General features: G+C 34.9%; 1 protein-coding gene across 12 annotated transcripts in view; it reads left to right on the top strand.

The window, feature by feature from the left end:
- The window catches only part of Rcd6 (Reduction in Cnn dots 6), a 39,347-nt gene that overhangs the window by 9,976 nt on the left and 5,034 nt on the right, over positions 1-24,337 (top strand). For 4 of the 12 annotated variants that reach the window (XM_073957160.1, XM_073957161.1, XM_073957159.1 and 1 more), the window contains 4 exons: positions 13,864-14,720; positions 19,553-19,792; positions 19,875-19,975; positions 20,424-20,749. In XM_073957160.1, coding sequence (XP_073813261.1) covers positions 14,571-14,720; positions 19,553-19,792; positions 19,875-19,975; positions 20,424-20,749 — 817 coding nt within the window. In that variant the 5' untranslated portion in view covers positions 13,864-14,570. The remainder of the gene's footprint in view (positions 1-13,863; positions 14,721-19,552; positions 19,793-19,874; positions 19,976-20,423; positions 20,750-24,337) is intronic. The other 8 variants (XM_073957168.1, XM_073957171.1, XM_073957169.1 and 5 more) reach the window with 5 other exon arrangements.

Raw genomic sequence — 24,337 nt, forward strand, 5'->3', positions numbered from 1 at the left:
ACGATAACTCTCGAACGGATCAGCCGATTTGGTCCAACATTTTGTTCACGTAATATTTTGTTCAAACTTAGATGAAGTTCAAAGATGGGTAATATGGGTTCACACAAAACTTAAATAAATTTCGCTAAAATTATGCGCACGATAAATCTTTAAGGAATAACCCGCTTTGGTCCAAACTTTGCACAATGTAAAATTACTTTCCGACATAGACCAGGGGCCTAATTATGACATTCGATTCGATCGAGTATTTGCTAGTGAATGAAAAATCGAACTATGAAAACCTATTCACGCCACCAAACGTACATTTACTAAAGGGCTGTTTACACCATCTATCAATGTCGTATGAGATGTCAAATTTTCTACCTGCGAATGTTGTACACGTAGTGTGACCACTATGAAAATCTCTCATCTATCAAAATGATTTGGCAACTCATATGTAAATTTTTCATTTAGGGAGCGCTCTATTTGATACGGCATTCTCGTATGTAAACATAAATTTATCAGCTGTTTTCTGGCATTCTCAAAAAAAAAATTGAAAAGTCCGTGTTTAGACACACGGGAAAGTAAATTCAGTTTGTTGGCAATAGGGGGTAGGAAAGAGTGTTGAGGAGCTCTTTCCTCTCCGCTCTCTCCCAAAAACTCAATTTACTTTCCCGAGAAATTTGTGTGTCTAAACACAGACAAAACAAAATATTTTAAAAAAGAAAATGGATAAAGAAAATGGAAAGTTATGTATATTTAAATATTTAGAAAAGTAAATAAATGGTGTTAATAATGTTATTTTCAGATCGATTGGTCGAAAGAAGCAGTATTGGAAATGATTGTTTTGTGGAAAAAACATGAATGCCTCTATAACCCCAAAAACCTATTCTACCACAACAAACATGCTAGATATTCATTTTCCTTCAACCAAAATTAAAAATTTCGCAAATTTGATAGATAGATACGTTTGCAATCTCAATCATTTCTTACATTTTTCTAGCACAACTTCATTCGAATATTATTAAGCAAATTATTATTCAAAGGTTTCAACAAATATTTACATTTTTTCATTCATAATTAGTTTTTATTTTGAAATAAACGCATTTTTTACCATCTACCTTCTTAAGTGCAGTACACATTGTCAATTTTGAATGACGATTTTTTGCAATTATCGATAGCTGTCCAGCAACCACAAAATATTTTGTGGTTGCATGATGAATGACAAACATGAACGGCCACACTAGCAAGCAAGAACAAAGCTGTCATTCAAAACTGACAATGTGTACCCAGCTTTAGTGTTCTTTGAAGAACGCATAGATTCTCATAGTTCGATTTTTTCATTGACGAGCAAATACTCGATCGAATCGAACGTCGTAATTAGGCCCCAGTTTCGAATATGGACTATATCGGTTCACTACTTCAGGTACCTCCCACACAAATGCAGTTTAGGAACTATTCTCGGATCGTCATAATTTTTCTTTTTTTGCAGCAGTGATACTCGTTACCCCTTTTATGACGGCATCATTTTTGTCGACGGCAAGCCCATACTTCATGAGATAATGTCCCAAAAAACTCTAAATACCACTGGCGGCACCAACTCAAATGACTGATGAGCATTGTAGCTTACGAATTGTGTATCCAATTTGGACGAAACTTTCTTCCAAACGTACAAGTTCCAAGAAGGCCTCTACTGAAACAAATCTTCGGGTACCTCCCACACAAAAGTTCAACTTCATGCCGATTTTTAGGTTTTGGCCGAATCATGGGCGCTGTGAACTTTATATTATATATTTGAATACTGGACTATGCCATATGAAGATCCCATGACTTCCCAGATGACGTAATTACAACATAAAATACTCAAAATATGCAATTTTTACAAGGTCCGTCGTATGTTTCCTATATTTTTATGATATATATTCATCATAATTATTTCAAAAACTTTTTGTATCGAGCGTAGAACATCTTCTTTATATAATAGTGTCGAAAAATTCACAAAAAATGTTTGTTTGTATCCGAAAATAACGAAATTTTGGGTAAAACTCGTGAAAAACGATTTTGAGCTATATCTCAATAACAAGAGCTGATGGAGAAAAATCACAACCGGATTTGAAAATAACTCGCCGATTTCAGTTAGAAACGAAAAAAAATTCGTCTGAAACAAAAGACGTGTTGACCAGTGTAATCAATTAGATGATGGCTTTATACATTGCCAACAGAGTACCTCTTCGTCCTTGTCCCACGTTGTACCTGAGTACCTGTCGTTTTTGGACATTCGTTTTGAGGGTAGGAGCATTCTTGAAGAATATAAGGATGTTCTGGAAGGTGACACCCAGGATCTCCCATCTTGATGTGTAATGCTGCTTTGGACTTTGGTGGAGAGAGTTTTTAGTTCCGGTCTCGCGATAATGACAGCTAGGTAATAGCGCGCCTAGGTAATTGCTCACATTTTCGTCTAGCTCACCCCGGTCTCCATTACGGCGCAGTCGTCTGCATATATGACCAGTTTATCGCCATCTGGCGTTACAGGTAGTTTTCAGAGATAGTTGTTAAATAAAAGTGGAGAAATTACTCGGCCTTGCGGAGTCTTTGACTTATCATAATAACAAGGGAGACGTATCATATCAATGAGGCTCAATGATATGGGAACTACTTTTTATCGCCGAGTCCGAACGATACCACTTGTAAAGAAGTTGTTCATGACTGAAATAGTTAGAGAAATGTCGCCAACATTACGCTAGGGGATATTGTCGCCACCGTTTAAAATGAAATGTTGTCTAGCCTGGGAATCGAACCCGTTCATTTAACATGCAAGGCGGGCGTGCATGCCACTGCACCACGGTGGCACCCACTCTTCGACTTATTGTGTCTAAAGTCTACGTATTTTCATTTTATCTCGATCTCGAAAAAATCGGTACAAATTTACGTTGCAACACAAACGTCAGTCCTCAAAGACTTTTCCTCATACCGCCACTCTCAGTTATCAAAGCTTTACAAGAAACTGATAGCCTAATTATTAGATTAACATCCACACGTTTGGTCGTTGCAATACGAGTATCAGCATTAAATTAAATTCCAAATCACATTTGTTCATATTTGAAAATTATTTTACCAAATTAATAGGTTGGTGGTTGGTTTGAAATTTAATAAATATTAGTGGTAGAAATAATTACTTTATTTTGCCCTAAATTCGAATTAGTCATAATTATTTGTGGTTCGAAATTTCACATATTGAAGAACCAAAAAAGCTAAGAAATAACTCCGGAGGCTAAGAGTTACTACGAACAACACAAATTCCATGTAATTAAAGTTTATATCTTAAATCGTTGACATTGCATCAATAAACGGTTTGATATATAATTCAAAGAAATAAAAAGTCCATAATTATTGGGCGCTACAACTTAGTAATTTGTTCGAATTCGTTCATTCAAAATTAGTGGTTTTTTTGTATAAACTTAAATTGTAGGACAGACAATCCAATCACACACAACACGACAGAGTTTCGTTGACCGGAACCCACAGTTAAAGAGGAAATCAAAAAACAACTACTATTCTTATTATTGCAACAAAAACAAAAAAACTCAAAACCGTACGGGCCTGTATGACTTTTCATTACATTAAGTGAAAAATTCTGAATTTCAAAAACGTCGTTTACAACAACATCGTTTTTATATTCAACATTTGCAAACCTCAAGAAATTATGAATGTGTATGCCGGTAGATGCCATTCAGTAGGTATGCAACAACAGTCTTTGGAACTGTTCAACGACCACTTTAGTTTAGAAGAGAGTGCCAAATGTATTCCCAAGGCTAAGGATATTGTAGAAAACCGTAAAACAAGTAAATAAACAAAATACTTCCAATTTAATTCGTTTCTGAAGAAATTTCTTTTTAAATAAAATTTTGGTGAATTATTTGTCAATCTATGCTTCATTAAAAAGGCAGTGGATTCTTATCTTCTAAAATGGTATGGACTATGACTCATAAGTTATTTCATTTTAACTTTTCTTAAGGCAGAAACATGTGATGTCGCCATTTAACTTGACAATTGCATATCTAGTAAAACAGTGAAGTGCAAATCATACCGAAAGTTATTTTTACTCTTTTAAGTTTTACGAAACTACTAGTTCATCTTTAGTTATTTGTCCAACAGGGAAACTACACTCGTATGTGCATATGCAGGTACACTCACACGAAGTGCTTGCCATAAAAACCGGGGGCCGGATATATGCACCTATAATATAAAAAATTGTAAGAAACAACAAAAACACCAGTTTAGAATCTTGGCTCAAGTCAGCCAAGTCAACAGACACTGCCACACATACGCACAAGCAGACAGACACCAATTCACATTCATTCAATCACAGTTTAACCGTTCATCGCTCGTATTTAAATGAAAAACTAATAATAAGAAAGAAACAAAAAAGGTCTGCGCTTTTTTATGGCTGGCATAAACGGTCTGTCTTAACCATGACTAGGTAAACGCAATTTAATGTTTAGTGCGGTAACGCATATTACCGCAACGCATGCCTATTGAGCGTTTTTCCCTATTATAGACACAGCAAACAGCAATCCGATTATCATAAACGAAACGACATGGGCTGGCTGACACAAACGGCAATAAATGAATCTCTGAAGTTAAGCCACTCATTCGTTCCGTTTTGTTCGGTTTTTATATGCAAAATATGAAATTAGAACTTTATGGTCAACAGTTTTCGTCTTCGTTGCCTCTTGAATTTCTTTCAATTGAACAATAAAGCCAAGAACAGTTATGTTTCTTGTTCATTTCTTTATTAATTTCCCTTCTGTGGTTTTTGCTTCTCCATTCTTTCGACGCCCTACTCTCTTTACGAACCAATCTTTTCCGTTCCGTTTGTAAATGTTGTCTGTAGTTGTTGTTTTTGTGTTTTCAATATCTAAGTGTTATTTCCATTGCTTTGTTATCCATTGATAAATGGCTGTTCTTTTATTTATTTATAGACAAGACACTGACAAACACACGCACAAACATGCATTAGTATACAATAAATACACAAGAAACGAAAGAATCTATTTTTCAACAACCTCAACATACCGGCTGCTCTTGCCATGAAACACCATGAAAAAATGGTGCTTATTTAAATTGAGTAGAGGTGTTCGTTTCAAACCACCTGATAATGAATACTAAACACTTCGAAAGCAACAAAACACAAGCGTTTGATTTGTGATTAAATAATCGAGAAGGAATCTTAAATTAAATTGTTAACCGAAAAATCGAATGTTGTATACGGTCAAGAACTGGGTCATGTTCAGGCTGAGTGGCGGTTAGGTGAAAAAACAAAACAACAATGTGGAACGAAATACAATTCTAAAAATGTAGGCACTATATTCGTGATTTTTAAATCTTTGGCTATGGGAAATTCGTTTTCCATTAAACATATTGCCAACACAAAAAAGTTATTGGTTTCAAAATTATATCCGGGGCTAAATATTGACTTATACAAATTAAGTATTTGTAATTAAAGTTTGTGTCTTAAGTCTTTTGTTTGTATATCAGGACAAGCATTTGTGTGGGGGGAATACTAAAAAGTAGAACAACTTACACAATTTTCTGTAAGTCCATGTCCATGTACCCATATCTTCAACAAATTCAGTGAGTGTCAAAAATATTCGGTTTTCAATTTTACCAACAATACGACCTCAGTATTTAATGCCATGTTCATACCAGCATTTGAATCACTTTGTTCGCTCTCATAATTATGTAGACGAATTAACCCGTTCATACGACATGGTACATAATTCATAGCAACATGATTCATATTTTCATACTTTTTATTTTCTGATTTTAAAGAAAGTTTCAGCAAAAAGACGTGTAAAATTAATTCATATGAACTGAAAAAATAGTTGTCCTTTTTTCTGATTCTATTTAATATTAAATTATATTATTTTCATTCATATTTTCTATTTTTTCTCACAATTTTGGTGTTTTCAGCAAATTTTTTAATTTTTCTATTTTTAAAAAAATTAACGAGAGAGAGACCTGCCAAAATAACTTTTTGGTATACAGACTTTCTGGCAGGAATTTGATTTTTGTTTTTAAATTTGTACGCGAATTTGAAACGATGGACAAGAAATACAACTGCAATAAAATAAAAGAGAAAATTTTCTATGATTTAAATGTATACTAGTCGTTAAAACGTTTACTTTTTATTCATGTTTTGCAGTTTTTCTAAAAATGTTTGGGTTTTTAATGAATTTTAAATTTTATATTTTTTCTCTCATTTGTTAGAGATGGGACATATTTTATCGTGGTTCTGAGAGTAATTTAAATTGAACAATGTACGCAAATCGTTGTTCGTTCTCAAAATTTTGTGTGGGAAATGAATTAATTGATTCGTATTTGAGGGTCGAACAACGAATATAGAGCGAATTACCGCCAGTCTGAACAAGGCATTAGAAGCTCATACTCAATAACCAAAAAAACCCAAACACATAAAAAAATGTTGGTCCTGTGGCAATTTAAAAATGCATATAACATGGATCCACGGCAACCCTATAAGTGCGAATAATGAATAAAAGTTTGTTAAGCCTGTTTTGTATGCGTCAAAAATATTCGGTTTTTAACTGTGTTTAATATTTGCCAAATAACAGGTCATTAGCGACCTTTTTCGGCAATATTAGTATACATTTAAAAAATGCGAATAGAAACTTTGTTTCTGTGTAAAATGTAAAATTTAATAGCAAATTAGTATAACACTATGCAACACTGAAAATGCAAACAACTTCTAGTATGAATTTTTTGAAAGTACATATTTAGACTACAAAAACCCTAGTAGGGTTTTGTCCTATCAGATCCAGTTCGGATTTTATGGCCTCTTCTAAACCGGGCTAAATCTACACTTTTTTGCCATTTAGCAGGCCTTTATCACAGAAACGAATAAGAATTTGGGCTTGCTGTCTTTAGCAATATTGTAGCACTAAACTAGTAGAACTTATCTAAAAAAAACCCATAAGAACAAGCTTTGTCGACAGATATAACCCTCAGCCAATGTGAAGTTAAACTTTCCGTCACATTTGCTGACATAGGGGGTTTTTACACCTTTCGGGCTGTTTTCCAATGAAATATAGACTAGCCCCTTAAAAAAAGTTTACCGTCTAATGAAGGTAGCGAATGCAAATCGCTTCAACACAAATCAAAGTGATTCGAGAGCAGGTCTTAAAGTGAACTTATCCGAAATTTTGTGTGAGAGGTACCAGAAGGAGGAGACAAATATAGTCCATATTCGAACCTGATCTATATCTGGTAGATATATTAGGATGTGAAAAGTATGGATTACATCGGTCACTCCCTTCAAAAGTTATCGTGCGCACAATTTTTCCCAACATTTTTCAACTTTTGTGGTGGAGGTACCTGAAGAAGTGGACCGATATGGCTTATCTTCGAATTTAAACTATGTTTGGACAAAATATTACGAAGGCCAAATTTTGAACCGAATGTGAAGATCCGTTCGAGAGTTTTCTTGCGCTCCAACCAGTACACACAGTGTCATAGAGGCTCTTTGCAACTTTTAGGCTATTTTCTCAGGAAGTATGGACTTGCCCCTGATGAAACTTGTATCATCGGGGCAGTGAATACAAGTTGTTGCAACAAAAATCAAAGCGATTCGAGAGCAGGTCCTAAACTGAACTTTTCCAAAATTTCGTGTGGGAGGTACCAGAAGGTGTGGACCGATTGAGTCCATATTGGAACCTCATCTAAGTTTGGTAGAATTATCACGATGTGCAAAGTGTGAACCAAGTCGGTTATTCCCTTCAAGAGTTACCGTGCGCACAAATCTTCCGAACATTTTCGAACTTTTGTGGGGGAGGTACCGGAAGTAGTGGACCGATATAACCCATCTTCGAACTTAAGCTAAGTTTGGACAAAATATTGCGATAGCCAACTTTTGGACCAAATCGGTTCATCCGTTCGAGAGTTATCGTGCGCACCAGCCAGCCAGACAGACGGACGGACATTGCTAAATCGACTTCAAATTGTCTGAAACACATTTCGTCCAAACATACTTGGGGTCTAAAACCATTATTTGGATGAGGCACATTTTGCCCATATGAAAGTGTATATACCCTCGTTAGCATAAATGCTGAGGGTAAAAAAACTCCATCTAGGGCATCAAAATCTATAAAATATAGAACATTTTACATAATTGCTGAAATTCTGGTCAGTATCGGCTAAACTATTGGGAGTTGAACCAAGTAACATTTTGCAAAAATCTTCCAAATAAAGTTCTCAACAATTCTTTAGAACATTCTGAAACTCTAAAATGCTTAGTTCATGTTGTTTCAGCGGTATTATTGACATTTCTATTAACTCGTCGTTGAAAAATGTACTGAAAACATCGGCATAGAGGCATTTAACAACAATGACATGTTCTGAAGAGTTGTGTATTCCAGAGAATATTTTTCCAAAAGAAAATATTCAGATAAAATTAACGGTTTTGGAGATACGTTGCGAAATATATAAAAATTGTAGAATTTTTGCATATATTTTGAAATTTGAGGCAATAAATGTAGTTTTTCGAGTTCATCATTTCTCCAAATATTTTATTCTTGTCCTTATCTACAAATTTGATTCAGAGGTCAGAAGAAGATTCGCATTGGTTTCAGAGATATAGCCCCGAATTTCTTTAAAAACTCAATATTTAACCATGTTTAGATGGGGCCATAAAATCCGAGCTGGATCTGACACAACAAAACCCAACTAGGGTTTCTTGTCGTTTGGGTCTGTACTTTCAAAAAATCTTCAGTTCGAATTTTTTGCACAAGATCACCCTAAAAATGTTGCACAGTGTAATTTGGCGACAAGGAAAAACGCTATCCTAAAAAGGAGAAAACTGGGTGTATCTCGTTATATAAACGGCAGAAATAAAAGGAAATTTAGCTTATTTTTGCATATTTAGTCCAATATAGTTCAAAACATGTGCAAAAGTCTCGATAATATAGGAATGAAACACATAAGCCAGCCAAAACCAAGGACTGGGAGGGGAGGTAGAGGATTATCCTGAAAAATTACGGTTAAACTGCCCTTAATTTTCTTGAAATTAGTCAGCGAGTCCTAAGTGACTTTCAGAAGATAGAAAATATGCACTTACATTTCAAAAAATCATAAGGTTAAAGCTTCTCATAGTCTTGTAACACATCATAAGTCTTTGGTAAATAATACATGTCTCCTAGGAGTACACAGAAAGGCCGGAAACGTTGTGATTTTCCTACTTAGACATTCAAAAATAACTCCATTTCACCAAGTATCTGGTGCACATCAAGTTTTGAAGGTACTTCAAGGCGAAATTTGAACTAGATTATTGGCTACGTAAATAAGCCGATGTAGAGCTGGCAAACCATCGATGCAAATATCGATATTATCGATACTTAATTTTTTACGCCAATATCGACGAATAGTTTTTTATATCGATACTATCGGCCATTTTGACATCACTAAAGAAAAGCCATAGAAGCAATAGCCAGAAATTTTTACACCCTCAGCATTTAAGGCCTGCATACATAAGCTGCCTTGCCTGCTTAAAAATGAAAAGGACAACCCAGATCGAAATTTCCTGGGCCTTCTTTATTCTTTTATTTTTATTATGTCAAAAATGAAGCAGGAAAGTAAGGCAATCGTGCAGAGTAGCTTATGTACGCAGGCCTTTAGGCTGACGAGGCGGCGTCCTTTCGTGTGTCTGTCAGACTGTCTGGCTTGTGATCACGATAATTCTCGAGAGATTAGAACCAAATTTTGCATTTCGTAATATGTTGGCCAAACTTAGTTTAAGTTCGAATATGGGCCACGTCCGGTCCAATTCTTCGAGTACCTACCCCACAAAAGTTCAAAATTTTTCTGTAAAATGGTGTGAACGATAACTATCGAAGAGATCAATCGATTTGTTTCAAACTTTGCACATCATATTATTCCTTCCAGATTTAGATCGTCTTCGAATATGGTTTATCACGGCTTACTCCTTCGGGTAGCTCCCACAGAAAATTCGGAAGATGTGAAGTTTAAGAGCTCCTCTCGGATCGTGTCGAAATTATTTTCTGCATTTTCTTATAAACGTCTTTTAAATCACCGCGATCGCAGTTTTTCGATATTTCTTGCACAGATCAACGCGGGATCCGACGAGAAAACTCCGTTTTTCATAGTGTTATAGGATGGTTCTTTATTGACATACAAAGATTTAATTTGATCGATGCACTCTTGCCGCGATTATCCACGTCGAAAGTTGTGAAAAATTATCGGACGAAAATGTTCACAAGTAAATTCCATTTTTTTGCAAAGTGATTTTTTCAAGTCACTGTAAACAACACAACACATGGTCGTATGTCAAACTGTCGTGAGTACGCTCAGATTAAAAATACTGCGTGTTGCTTAGGCCGCAAACTTTTCTAATTCGCCTCGTATTTCACTGACATGCGAAATGTAAACAAAACACATTTGTCGGCAATTTTAGATTCTAAATAAATAGCAGTAGGAAATGTACGATAGTATCGATTTTATCGATATTTTGAAACGGAAATATCGAAAAAATCGAATGGGGCCGATATCGATAGTTTGCCAGCTCTAAGCCGATGGTTTTTGATGTTTTACAAGGCTATGAAAAGCGGTTTAGCCGTAATTTTTCACGATAATCCACTACCTTCCCTCCCAGTCGTTGGTTTTGGCTGGCTTATGTGTTTCACGAAATCTATTATTTCTATATTTTCGTGGCTTTTGAACACGATTTCAACTATATTCGACTAAATATTCAAAAATAAGCAAAATGTACTTTTATTTCCGCCGTTTTTATAATGAAATATAACCAGTTTTCTCTTTTGCAGGATAGCGTTTTCCTTAGCGCTAAATTTTAATAATTTGTTATAAAATATTACATTTTTATACACAGGAGCAAAGTTTCTATTCGCATTTATTAAAAAGATTAATAATATTGCCGAAAAAGATCGATTATAACCTGGTTAAGCCTGAAAAAGTCTATAATATAAACATGGCATAATAATAGTTAAAAAAAACCGAATATTTTTGACGCATAGAAAACAGGGTTAACAATCTATTATTTATTATTCTCGTTTATAGGGTTGACGTGGATCCATGTTATATGCATTTTTAATTGCCATTTTTTGGGCTTCTAAAATACTGAGGTCTTATTATTGGTAAAATTGAAAACCGAATATTTTTGACACCCACTGTACCTAATATCTGAAAATATTATTATGTATGTATATACATATATGTATATTTATGTATGTACATTTCGCCTATTTACTCAAAGAGTGGCATAAGTAAAAAAATGCGTTTTTAGAGATAGAAATTTCTATTTTTTCTACGACTTCTACGGGAACTCAATGATTCGGCTTTATAGATGATTGGGAAATCAATGGCTCTATGTTTGGATGTAGGCGCCTTTAAGATAATCAGGATCGATCATTCGTTGTTCATGTTAGGGTTGTTCGTCAGTGCTAATGCCACGAGCTAGCCTCTGAAAGTACTACAGGTTCTAATCGAACATCCGAAGATGGAGTGGAGCAACGCACTAAGATGACGTGACACTGAGTGAATGCAAATTATTTCTTTGTAAACCGTTATCAGCACTGATGAAGTTGCAACGAATTCTAATAAATCCATATAAATATTGGCAAGCCTTAGGATGGACTGTGTTAGGAACTGATGTGCAATGTGTCTATGGTAGGTTTATGTACGATAGCATTTTTTCACTGTAACGGCTAGAATGTTTGTTTTACCTCAACTAACATATTACTATAGGATAAGGTCGTAGGTGGGTATATCATACAAAGGGGACTTTTTTACATGGATATGGAAAGTGTAGTATAGTATAGTATTCCATTGAATTGCATTGTAGTATTGTCCATAGCCAGTCTGGTAGGAATGATGATGATAACATACAGCCCATGAACCTATACATTTTTTTTTCCCGTTTTGCAAGAAAAAGAAAAAAACATATGTATATTTTTCTTTCTATTATGAACTGGAAAACTATTTATCCCCCTTCCATTTATCTATTATGAACAAATGTATAACGCAATACACAAGTAATTATCAGCTTGTGGTCGGTCCCACAGCATGTTGTTTTGGGCACGAGCCAAGAAGATAAACCGAACTTTCAATTTAATTTTAATGAGCTACACCTTTGATAGTTTAAACGTATAGCCATCATCATAACCAATCGTATGAATTTCTCTCACATTTTACCAGGCTTTTTAGCGATGCATCAACAAAAAATGAATACAAATGCTTGAAAGCCATAAATTACAAATTATCCACTATTTTGGCATGGATTCTTGGAATTCTTATTGCGTTGCATTTGCAGCATTCACCGATGATGACTTAAATAAATCAGGTTTTCCTCATTAAACGAAATCATTTGTCATTTTGGAATATAATTGGCAACGACTTCTTAAAAATCTGATTCGGTTCTAGGTGATAATTGCGTGTGTTTCTTCTTCTTCTTAACAATGAGCCACTCAGCCAGGCAGTAAGTCAGTCAGTCGGTTAGTAAGAAAGCAAAATATGTATGTGACTAAAATTAAGCTCATCAACTCAATAAAACAAGATTTCATTATAACATTCAACATGAGACTTGCAGTTTAACCTGTTGTTGAGTGAACTCACAAATGGTAGGTAAGCTATGATCCTCTGCAGCGTGGACATTGACTTGATTTTATTAAAACGTTAAACGTTTCATTTAAAAGTGGCGTTTTTTAATCTGCTACCTTAGAGAAAATCCTTAACGTAATAAATGTTGGTCACACAGTGGGCGAAATACAAAAAAATATATATTTATACCTAGCTCCAAATGTATGTGAAGCAATATATGGAAACTACAATAGGTGTGTCTTTTTACGTGATAATTTGTAATAATTATTACGAAATGTTACTAAATGCTGTCTTTTTACACAAAAGTTCAGTAAAAGAGAGCGAAGTGAGAGAACAAGATTGACAGTTGTTTGCTGAGAAATTGCTAAAAGTTGCTGAAAGAATTTTTCCCAGCAACCTTTAGCAAGTTCGATCAGCTGTTTTTTAATCATCTGCAAATGGTCAGCTGCTCAATGTTTATCTTATTTATTGTGGAAAAATACTATAAATATTACGACTCAAGTTTATTTATTGATTATTTTATTAATATATTAATTATTTTCTATTTATTTTGCTTAAAATTGAAAAACTTTTTCATTGCTTTGGAGTTATTTTTTCGTTCATGCATTGGCACCAATGTTTTTGTTTTGGTTATCAACTGTTATCTTGCTAAAGTTTACTAAATGCTGTCTTTTTACTTTTTTCTCTATTTTCGTATCAAAGAGTAAAATCTCTCTTATTCTCTGAAAAGAAGTTACTGAATAATTATTACTGAAAAAGTAAAAAGACACAACTAATAAAACGACACATCGCATAAGCTCTGTTCCTTTACGTGCAAGAATCTTAAAGTTTTACCACTTTTTACCGGGAAAGCGTTCCTTCAGTTCAGGCACCATACAATTCATATGGGAGCAGTTTACAACTTTTACTACTTTTGCCGGGTTTACCATTTTCAAAAGAAAAGGAACAGACCAATAAAAAATCACTATTCATAGATATGTAACGCATGAACTTCAGCATTCATTTGTCTGTCAAAGTTATTACCGCCTGCATAAGTAAGAACGCATATGATTAGGATCTCATTGGGAAGGATATGTATACGTTTCCTCATATTTTTTATTCCACACCACTGTAGGCCAGAGAAATCCCTCCATGTACTCCATCTCGACAAACTTGTTAACACATTTAATAACATTTATAGTTTTATAATTTCATTTCTGTTTTTTATTATTAATTTAATTTCTTTTTCTAACGTTTTTACAGCTTTCATTTCATCGCAGTAACATTTTTATTAAAAAATTAAACCAACTTAAAATAATAAATACAAGTGCAGTCAGTCATACATTCAAACATTAACACAAGTCATACCTACATACAGACATATTTATTTATAATCAGCTTAAAACACCTGCCGCCAGTAAACAAAAAAAAAACGAAATTTCAGCCCATTTGACAAAAAGAAACTTGGAAAATTATGAGCCACTACAAACCAAGACGATGATGATGGTGCTTCGACGCGCAACATTTCATAAAGCAACAACAATTATAACTAGACAACTAGACTGACTTAGAACCACATTCGATGCTCTAAAAACTAATTTTTATAAGCGAATAAAAAAAGAATTACGGCTACTTAATACCCCAACAGCGAAGAAAGTAAACCATAGAAAAATTGCTTTCATCAAGAAAGAAAGAAGAAGAATTAGAAGAAAAAACTGCCCAACAACATTTTAATCATTTCGCACATACAACGAGCACCCCTCCACCACACCTATGCCTATCTATCATTTATTGGGTACTACTCGTAAAACATTCCCATAGTCCCCTTAAAGAATCATCACAACATTGGAATTTGGCCACCTTCACGACCCAAACGATCGATCGACCGACCATCATCAACTCCACCACCACCACCATTTATTTGCTTCCCATTTGTCATCAGCGACAATAAACGAAATAATAATCGTGCAATGAATTGTGAAAAACAGAGTGAGACATTCAAAAGCGGTGGCAGCGGTGGAACGGATGGCATAACAAGCTTTTTTAATCAATACATCATGGAACGCTTTATAAAAGCGAATCTCTTTGTCATTTGCTGTGTTGCTGCCGGTTTATTGTTGGTAAGTTGTTGCACATCTCTTGGCCTTTGTTAGAGAATCCAATAGACGAAGTCTAGAAGATTTATTTATTTGCTAATTAAAATAATTTTGTATCCGCAATATTCTTGATATCATTTATATTTGAAAATCGAAGAGGGAGAAACAAAGTGGGATCATATTTCAAATGTTTAAATTAATTATTGTTTAAATGGATTGAAACACACTTCTATTGTGCAAGAAAATAAATATTTTACCAAAAACAAAAACTCGATACAAATCTATTATTAGTTCGTCTTATGGGACAAATCGTTTGGTATATTGCACCACCTAAGCAAGCAAATACCTTTATTAAACTTTCTAAAAATCCTGATATTTTATTATGGTGCATAATATGCTCTCCTATAACAACCAAGCCTTCTAAGGATTCATTTATTTAGATAGCACCTAACCTAGCTTGTTTTTCCAATTTGTTAATATTAGCCTCGTTCCAGTACTCTTTTATTTTTAAAGAAGCTAAAGAACGAACTGTCAAAAAAATCTAGCAGAAATGTAAAAATCAACCAATCAGCAAATCAGATGCCAGCAAATATGCTGCTAACTCCTACTCAGCCAAAAGAAAATAGGAGAAACGAGTGTCATTCCGCGCCATCTTGAAGAGAAGTCCAAGTTTAGCCACTTTTTGGTAGTTGAACGCTTTTGTATGGCAAAATTTACAAGACATAGATCAGGTTCGAATATATAGAACTATATACATAGGTCCACTCCTTCGAGTACTTCCCACACTGCTCTCAAATCGTTATTATACCCTCAGCATTTATGCTAACGAGGGTACATACACTTTCATACGGGCAAAATGTGCCTCATCGAAATAATGGTTTTAGACCCCAAGTATGTTTGGACGAAATGTGTTTCAGACAATTTGGAGTCGATTGAGCAATGTCTGTCTGGCTGGCTGGAGCGCACCATAACTCTCGAACGGATGAACCGATTCGGTTCAAATTTTGGCTTTCGTAATATTTTGCCCAAACTTAGTTTAAGTTCGAAGATGGGCTATATCGGTCCACTCCTTCCGGTACCTCCACCACAAAAGTTCGGAAAATTTGTACACACGATAACTCTTGAAGATAGTAATACTTTGCCCATCGTAAAATGTGTACCAGACTTAGATAATCTTTCAATATAGACTCAAGCGGCCCACTCATTCGGGTACCTCCCACACAAAATTTCGGAAAAGTTCAGTTTAGGGCCATCTCTCGAAGCGCTCTGATTTTTGTTTTAGCAACTTGTATTTACTGCCCTTCATACGGGGCAAGTCCATACTTCCTGAGAAAATAGCCTGAAAGTTGCAAAAAATCAATATGACGCCGCGTGAGGTGGTTGGAGCGCAAGATAACTCTAGAACGGATCTGAAGCCATATCGGTCCACTCCTTCAGGTACCTCCCCCACAAAAGTTCAAAAATGTTCGGAAAATTTGTTCATATGGTAACTCTTGAAGGGAGTGGCTGAATTTGTCCATACTTTATATATATATAATTGTTCCACAATCATCCCATAAGGGACAAGGGAGACTTCTCTCATATCAATGAGTGCACCCCGATTCATATTAACTCAATGATATGGGACCTACAGTTTATCGCCGAGTCTGAACGGCGCGTCTAAGACACCACTTTTGTAGAGAAGTTTTACAAGGCTGAAATACTCAGAAAATGTCGCCAACATTACTGAGGGACCATACATAACAAATCCTAATATATCTACTGGATATAGAGCAGGTTCAAATATGGATTATATTTTTCCACTCCATCCGGTACCTCCCACACAAAATTTCGGATAAGTTCACTTTAAGACCTGGGGCCTAATTACGTGATTCGATATCGAGTTGTTTCGACCCGAGTACTCAAAGTTGGGATGACAACATTCGTTATCGAGTAAAATTATCGAGAAATTGAGCATAAATTTGCGAGTAATTTCTCGTAGCCAAATGGCCTATCGTAAACAAACGAAAAGAAAGATTTCTTATTTTATTTTTGTTTAAAATGTAAAAAAAATTGTTGTTTATTGACGGTTTATAGAGGAAAAATGATATTAGTAAATAATTGTGAGCATTCTTTACACAAAATAACAAGAGAAATTGGGAAAAGTCCTTTTCAGACGTTTTGAGAAATTGTGATAAAATTAGAATTAAAATAAATACATATGTATGCTATCATTAACCAAAAATTAGTGTTTGCAGTCGTTAAAATACAAGTTGAAAAAATATGATTTTCTGCAAAACAAAAAATTATTTAATATTAATAGCCTTCACTTTATAGGTGAACAACTTTTAATAAAGTGCATTTTAAACAGTTCATCCCCCGTTGTTTACCAAAGGAAATACTCTCTCAGAGAGGCTAAGTCAAAACACCCACCAAATTCGCTCATTTATTTTGAGAGAGAATTATTAAGGTAGATGTATTAGCAAACTGTAACAAGAATGTCAAAACAATTTTGCAAACATTACTAATTTTCATATTTTCTTAGCACAACTTCATTCCGAAATTATTATTCAATGTATTGTTCAAAAAATTCCACAAATATTTACATTTTTCATCCATAATTTTGTTTTTTAGTTTTTGTTTTGAAATAAACACATTTTCTTGACATCTACCTTCATAACATTCCCTGAAGAACACATAGTTCGATTACCGGTTACTCTCGAAACATTCGATCAACGATTTCGATCGAGTCTTATCATGCCGTTTTTTTCTCGTGTCGAAAACTTATTCACGAGTAAATTCACGATCGAATCGAATCACATAATTAGGCCCCTGCTATCGAATCACTTTGATTTTTGTTGAAGCAACTTGCATTCGCTGCCTCAATTACGATCGTAAACGTTTTTTCAGGGGCAAGTCCATACTTCTTGAGCAAGCACCCCGAAGGGCGTAAAAACCCCCTATGACACCATATGTAGTGGTTGGAGACCCACTTCCATAATGGTCAATGTAGATCCATTCCTTTTAGTATCTCCTCCGCAAAAATTTTGATCTCCAATCCTAATTCCCAAAATTTTTAAAAACTTCTGAATATATACGTTTTTTGGGAATAAAATTTGTCAATACATATACGCTCTGAGGGTATATCTCTGTCGGCAAAACCTACTGATACTTTTTTACTTGTTTTTGTAACAACTTGTATTCGCTGCCTCCATTACTAAAGTACACTTTTTTTAGGGGAAAGTCCAAACTTCCTGAGAAAATAGTTCGAAAGGTTTAAAAAATCCCCTATGGCATCAAGTGTAGTAGCTGGAGCGCACAATAACTCTCAAACGGATAAGCCGAATCAATCCATAATTTGGACTTCGAATCCCTTTGGAATTTGTTGTAACTTGTATTCTCTGTCCCCATTACGACGTACAGGTTTTTCCAGGGGAAAGTATCATACTTCCCGAGAAAATTGCCCGAAAGCTGGCTGGATCGCGCGACTAGTCTCGAACATATCATCCGATTCAGTCCAAAATTTGGCCTTCGTAATATTTGTTCAAAATTAGTTCAATTTCGAAGATATCGGGCCATATCAGTCTACTCCATCAGGTACCTCCCCCAAAAGTTCATCAAATCTCGCTAAAATAGTGCGCACGATAATCGTTATTTTTCTGCGAGACATAGATCAGATTCGAATGTGGACTATATGGTCCACTCCCCTTCAGATACCTCCACCCAAAAGTTCAAAATTTTTGTTTATATGCAGTTTGGGGTCTGATCGAAGATCCTTTGGAAATGTATACCAATGCTACTCCATGTGGTCCTGTTTACAGCGATATTATATATTTCGTGGGCAATCCAAGCTTCCTCACATAGTGGTTCAAAAAAATCTAAGTTATACGGTAACCAAATGACATGACTGGTGAGCGCGACATCTATTGAAAAGAATAAGATCCACTTCCGAAGTGGAATATGTCGATCCATTCCTTCAGGAACTTCGTCCGCAACACTTTTGTGCTTTAATACAAATACTAATACATAATTATTGGGGAAAAGAACTTTGGCTGCGTAGCCGGTATTCAATTCGATATTAGCTTTGTTCCAGAACTAAAAAGTTTTTACATATTTTACGACTTTTATACATTTTACCCGAAACCCCATTTCCGTACACAAAAAGTTGTAAAATGTTCACTTCTCTTTAAACAAAAATGGCGCAGAATGACGCTCTCTTTAAAAACTTTTTACTCGACAACTTTGAGCGTGTAAAAAAATAGTAACATGGATGCCGGCGTCTGATTAGCTGCTACCCCGACTTTAACATTTGTTCCAGCTTTTTTGGCGTTTTTTCAATTTTTGCGTTCTCGAACTTTTTGAAAAAACGTTTGTGTGAGAATAATTTTTCTCTCTTTTACGAGTTTTACTATTCAAAAGTACGGGAACAAAGCTATTGTCAATATATGAAAGTTTCAATCAACACAGGCTGAGGGTATATCTCTGACGGCAAAGTCGCCTTATACTTTTTTACTTGTTAAGTATATCTGTTACTTCTTCTAACGTTCGATCGAAGATATCGATGACGTCAGATAAACGTGTCATAAGTGATCATTTGTCTATGTTGAACTTTATTTCTTCAATTTCGCATTGCGACAAGATTAAACCAAGATCCTCCATCCTTGAGCTTGATATAATTTAACACGAAAGAAACATTATGCGCGCTAGTCAGACAGAATTGAGATCATTAGTCAGTCGACTCCGCGATTATGGCATTCATTTATTTCATCATTTATCAAGTGGCGTTATAAAGTCTAAGCGTTAATATGAACTACTTGGGCAGCAAAAATTTTTTTAAATAACAACTTAATAATACTTACTTTTTAATACCTTTTCAGATTGTCTACTTAGGTGCATTCTCCTGTGAAGTGTCATGGATTTTGGAGGCACGAGGCGACTTACCCTATGCCTCATATGTCCTCTGCACACAGTATTTTATTGTCTTTGTTGCCACAACGATACTCATACATGGCCTAGTAACAGGCCTGCCATGGGGTCTATTCGCCTGGTCGGTGGTTATTGGAATTCTATCAATTCCTGAATTGATATTTGTTATGATTATGACGACACAACATTGGGTAAGTTCATGCAATAAAGATGATCAAGCAATTGGATTGTAACCGCATATTACCAATAACAACAAAATTATTACATTTCTAGGGACTGCAATCGGTGCACGGCCTAACGGAGTTAATAGCCTACCTCATACGTTTGGTTATAAATTGTTTTGCTTTGATTTGCGTGATACCAACTGGCCTGCGGTATGTGAAAATAATAACAATAACAAGAAAATATTTTGATGTAGAAAAAAAATTAGATAAATTTCAAAACATTGAACTGAAATCGAATGAAAATACAAAGAAACAAAACAAAAATTGAATGAATGAGATGTACTACATGTGTAGCTACGATTGTATCCCATGAAAAATATAGTAGCTTGTGATAATTGATAATGTTTTGTGGTGGTTGACCAGTTGACCATTAAATCAAACCACTTTCATTTGTTTCGTTTTTGTTTTTCTCTTCGCTTTGGGGAAGCTGCTAATTTCATCATAAATTAATAGATTATACCAATCACTTTAGGTTATGTTAGCGTAAACGTTAATTATTGCGTATACGACCTTCAAGGGAACGGGAACAATTTGTTAAATCAATATCCATATCTTTGTTAGAGAAATTTAATGAAATGTTTTTTTCTCCCCTTGTCAGATGGCGACGAGAATCACAAGTTCTCACCCAATTACAGGATTTAGCAACCCGCCTACAACTGCAAACACCCCCACCTAGCGTGCCAATGCTAACATCAAAAGCCGACTCAAGACGATCCAGTAAACGCATGCAGAATCAACAAAATGCTTTTGAAAATTCCGGTTATCAAGTGACCGAGGTTACCAAACCAGTAGCCGCCAATGGCGGTGGCTCACAACCGCAAGGAATAAATGTGTTTGGATCACAGAACGAGTTCAATGCCAGTATGTTTGCATTGCCATTTATCCAGCAACAATTTAATCCGGCAAACGGTGTTAATCGTAATGGTAAGAGAGCATTACAACATCAAGAGAAATACCGTTAACAAGTAATATCAAGATAAAAGGAGTCAAAGGAAGTCAACATAATTAAATATGTTTATGGTTTTCAAAATTAGCTCTGCATAGAAAAGATTTTCTGTAGGAAGTATATATCGTCTGCTACGCACGAAAAGGTCGCAAGTACACTTTTTTGGAAATCGCGTTTTCGTTACAAGTCAAAACACGTCGTATGATACGAAAATGGTAGTATGTCGCGTTTTCTATATGTTTTGCCCATGTCGGAAAAGGTCGTAAATCCACAAAACGTACAAATGGTAGTATGTCGCGTTTTCTATATGTTTTGCCCATGTCGGAAAAGGTCGTAAGTCCACAAAACGTACAAATTTGAGTACGAAAATGTCGTAAGTCCAAAGGAAAATGTATACTTTAAAAGAATACTACAGCTAATGTAGTTCAGATATAGTGTTCAACGTCATCCATAGTTGGTGTACATTGCAAAGAACTAGCCTACACCTTTGGATGATAATCAGATGATATTTGGCAGAGCCAATGGACCAAACTTTTGAACAAAAATCTGATAATTTCTACTTAATAATTTAATTATTTATTTTGCAAGGAAAATGTATACTTGACAGCTATGTATGTTGCTATATAAGCGCAAACGTGGACTTATGGCCTTATCATTGATGCCAATTGTGATGATGTATGTGTTCAAATACCTAGCATATTGCAAAATTTGTAAAATATTCCAACTTTTTTTTTTTTTTTTTTTTTTTTTGACGTACATATGTATGTATGTACATATATCTTACTTGAAATTGTATGTGGTGCTTATTGTTTTCGCTGATTACATGGCATTTGCAAAGCATTCCGTCATAATCCCGAGCCATATGATCATACATTTGTATCACCGACGTAGCCCCCGAAATGATTTTCGATCCCATAGGATATTAGCTTATGTTACACATTTTTTTTTAATTTTTGAATACAATTTTAAAATGTTTTAAATTTTTCAAGAAATATGTAAAGTATTTGGAGGAAGTATTACAGAGAATTATTTAACTACATTGGTATACTTATTGTCCAACATATTTGAAAGTATAAAGACTAATGAAAACGTTAGGCTTTTTGAGCAATTTTCCGCATAGTTGTTGTTAAATTTAAAGATGTTGTTTAAGCGTTTATTCGTAATTTTAGGCTTATAAACAACATCTAGAAAAAACATTCTTGCAATCTTTTGTATTTGAAATTTTTGATAAAAGCAATTCAACAATAAAAAATAAAATCGTTGCTAAATGTTTGTGGTTTTAAATTTTTGTATATAGTTTCTAACACGCTTTTGTAATGAACTATTCTGAACATTATAACAAATACAAATTCCTTATTATGTTTGAAATTTGCAAAAAAACTATATCAACCATTTATTATGATATAATTCTGTTCCACCGCAGTGTCGCCCATTGAGATTATTTGAAACGGGTTTCTTGCTACAAATTAGTAAATGTCTATTGTACAAAAAAAAGGATTTTTCTGTCGTATTTTTATGTTTTGTTAGACTTTTCGAATGATAGTAAAATAAAAATTATTGAGGTTAAAGTTTATATTTTATTTATTGCATATTGTTTTTTCCAATATTTCGAAATTACATTGAATTTCATCTTCAGGGATTTTTCTGTCGATTACTCATTGAATTACATTTTGGGAAGTACTTTCAATGGATACACATTTCTAGAAATGTTCCTTTTTCCTTCTTCGACAAAGGACTTTGTGACGACAAACGATATAAATAAACTGGTCTTCGTCAAAATCTCAACAAGTATCAGCCGGCTTTGCGGGCAGGAATATAACCTGAGCCTGTGTGAACTGAAACGTTTATCTATGGACAGATCGAACAACGGCTACACAACCAAAATCCCTTAACCCAAAGCTATGTATTAGGAGATTTTCAGAATTGTGTAGCCATTTGGGGACGTATGACACGGTGCTCTTGAATCAAATTTAAATGGAAGGTGCTTACACCTGGGTAGTTTTTGCGGATTCTGAAACTACAATGTTCATAGATGAGAAAAATCAAAAAACAAAAAAAAATCGCCGGAGTGCTTTTTAAATAAATCGCGATTCAAGTTGACATTTTTAGGGGTTGTTTAGGTTTTCACGATTTTGCTTAGAAACCGCAAGTTCTATGAAAATGAGACTGAAGAAAATGTTGAAGCTATGAAAATTCTCTACAAGATTGGCCTTTACGGTATTTTCGTAAGTTTTACCATTTTTGAGATATTAAAGTTCAAATTGGGACAATGCACTGACTGTATCGCCCCCTTATAAAACAATGTCATGAAGGGTGCGCCTTAACTAACTTTTAAAGAAAACAGCTTGCACAGAGGAAGTTCTTGTGAATTCTGAAACAGCAATGTTCATAGATGAGAAAAATTCAAAAACAAGAAAAAATCGTTGTTGGGATTTTTAAATAAATCGCGGTCAAAATTCACATTTTTAGGTGTTTTTAGGGTTTCACGATTTTGCTTGCAAACCGCAAGTCCAATCGAAATGGAGCTAAAGAAAATGTTGTAGCTGTGAAAATTCTCTACAGGATTGACGTTTATGATTTATTCTCAGGCTGTACCATTTTTGAGATAAAGAAGCTCAGTTTACATTTGTAGGTTTTTTGTTAGGGTTTCGCGATTTTGCTTGAATACGCCAAGTCTTATCGGCATGGGACCTGAGAAAATCTTATAGCTGTGAAAAATCTCTACAAGACTGGCTTATGTAATTTTTCCTAGTTTGTACCATTTTTTAGATATATAAGTTTAAGTTGGGAAATTGCAGTCATGACATTGTTTTATAAGGAGACGATACAGAATTGAATTGAATTGTCCCAATTTCAACTCCTTTGTTGTTTTGATTTTTAGCATTTATGAACATTGTAGTTTCAGAATCCGCTAAAACTTCCCACGTGTAAGCACCTTCCATTTAAATTTGATTCAAGAGCACCGTGATGAACTTTCCAACAAAATATGGATTTTATCCTTGATCACAAGTGTTGCGGAGAAGGTACCTGAAGAAATGGACCGGACCAACATAGTTTATTTTGGAAGTAGATATTATTTTGGGGGTCATTCCTTGTAAAAGTTATTGCGCCCACCAGTTATTTCAGTTCTTCATCAATGTGGTTCATTTTCGAGCTTAAACTAAGTTTGGACCAAATATTACTAAATCCAAAGTTTGATCCATTCAGGAAAAATCGCACATACCGCTTTAGCTAAAATTCTTGAAATTTGAGGGAAAATACCAGACCGAAAATCACCATCTTCGAACATTATATAAGGCTCGCAGAAATATCGCGATAAACAAAGTTTGGACCAACGCAGTATCCGGTTAGAAAGTTGTCGTGCGCACCAACCACTACACATGATTGCCGTAGGTGTCTTTTACAGTTCTCGGGCCATTTTCTCTGGAAGTATGTACTTGCACCTGAAAAAACTTGCACTGTAGTAATAGGGGACCCGAGAACGCTTGTTGCAAAAAAGCAAAGCGTTTCCCGAGAGGTCTTTTTGTTTATTAATTTCATATTTTTATGGATTTTTGCTAAAAGAA

Source organism: Musca autumnalis, unplaced genomic scaffold, assembly GCF_047663935.1.
Source record: "Musca autumnalis isolate F117 unplaced genomic scaffold, ASM4766393v1 scaffold_5, whole genome shotgun sequence".
Taxonomy (NCBI): Eukaryota; Metazoa; Arthropoda; class Insecta; order Diptera; family Muscidae; genus Musca; species Musca autumnalis.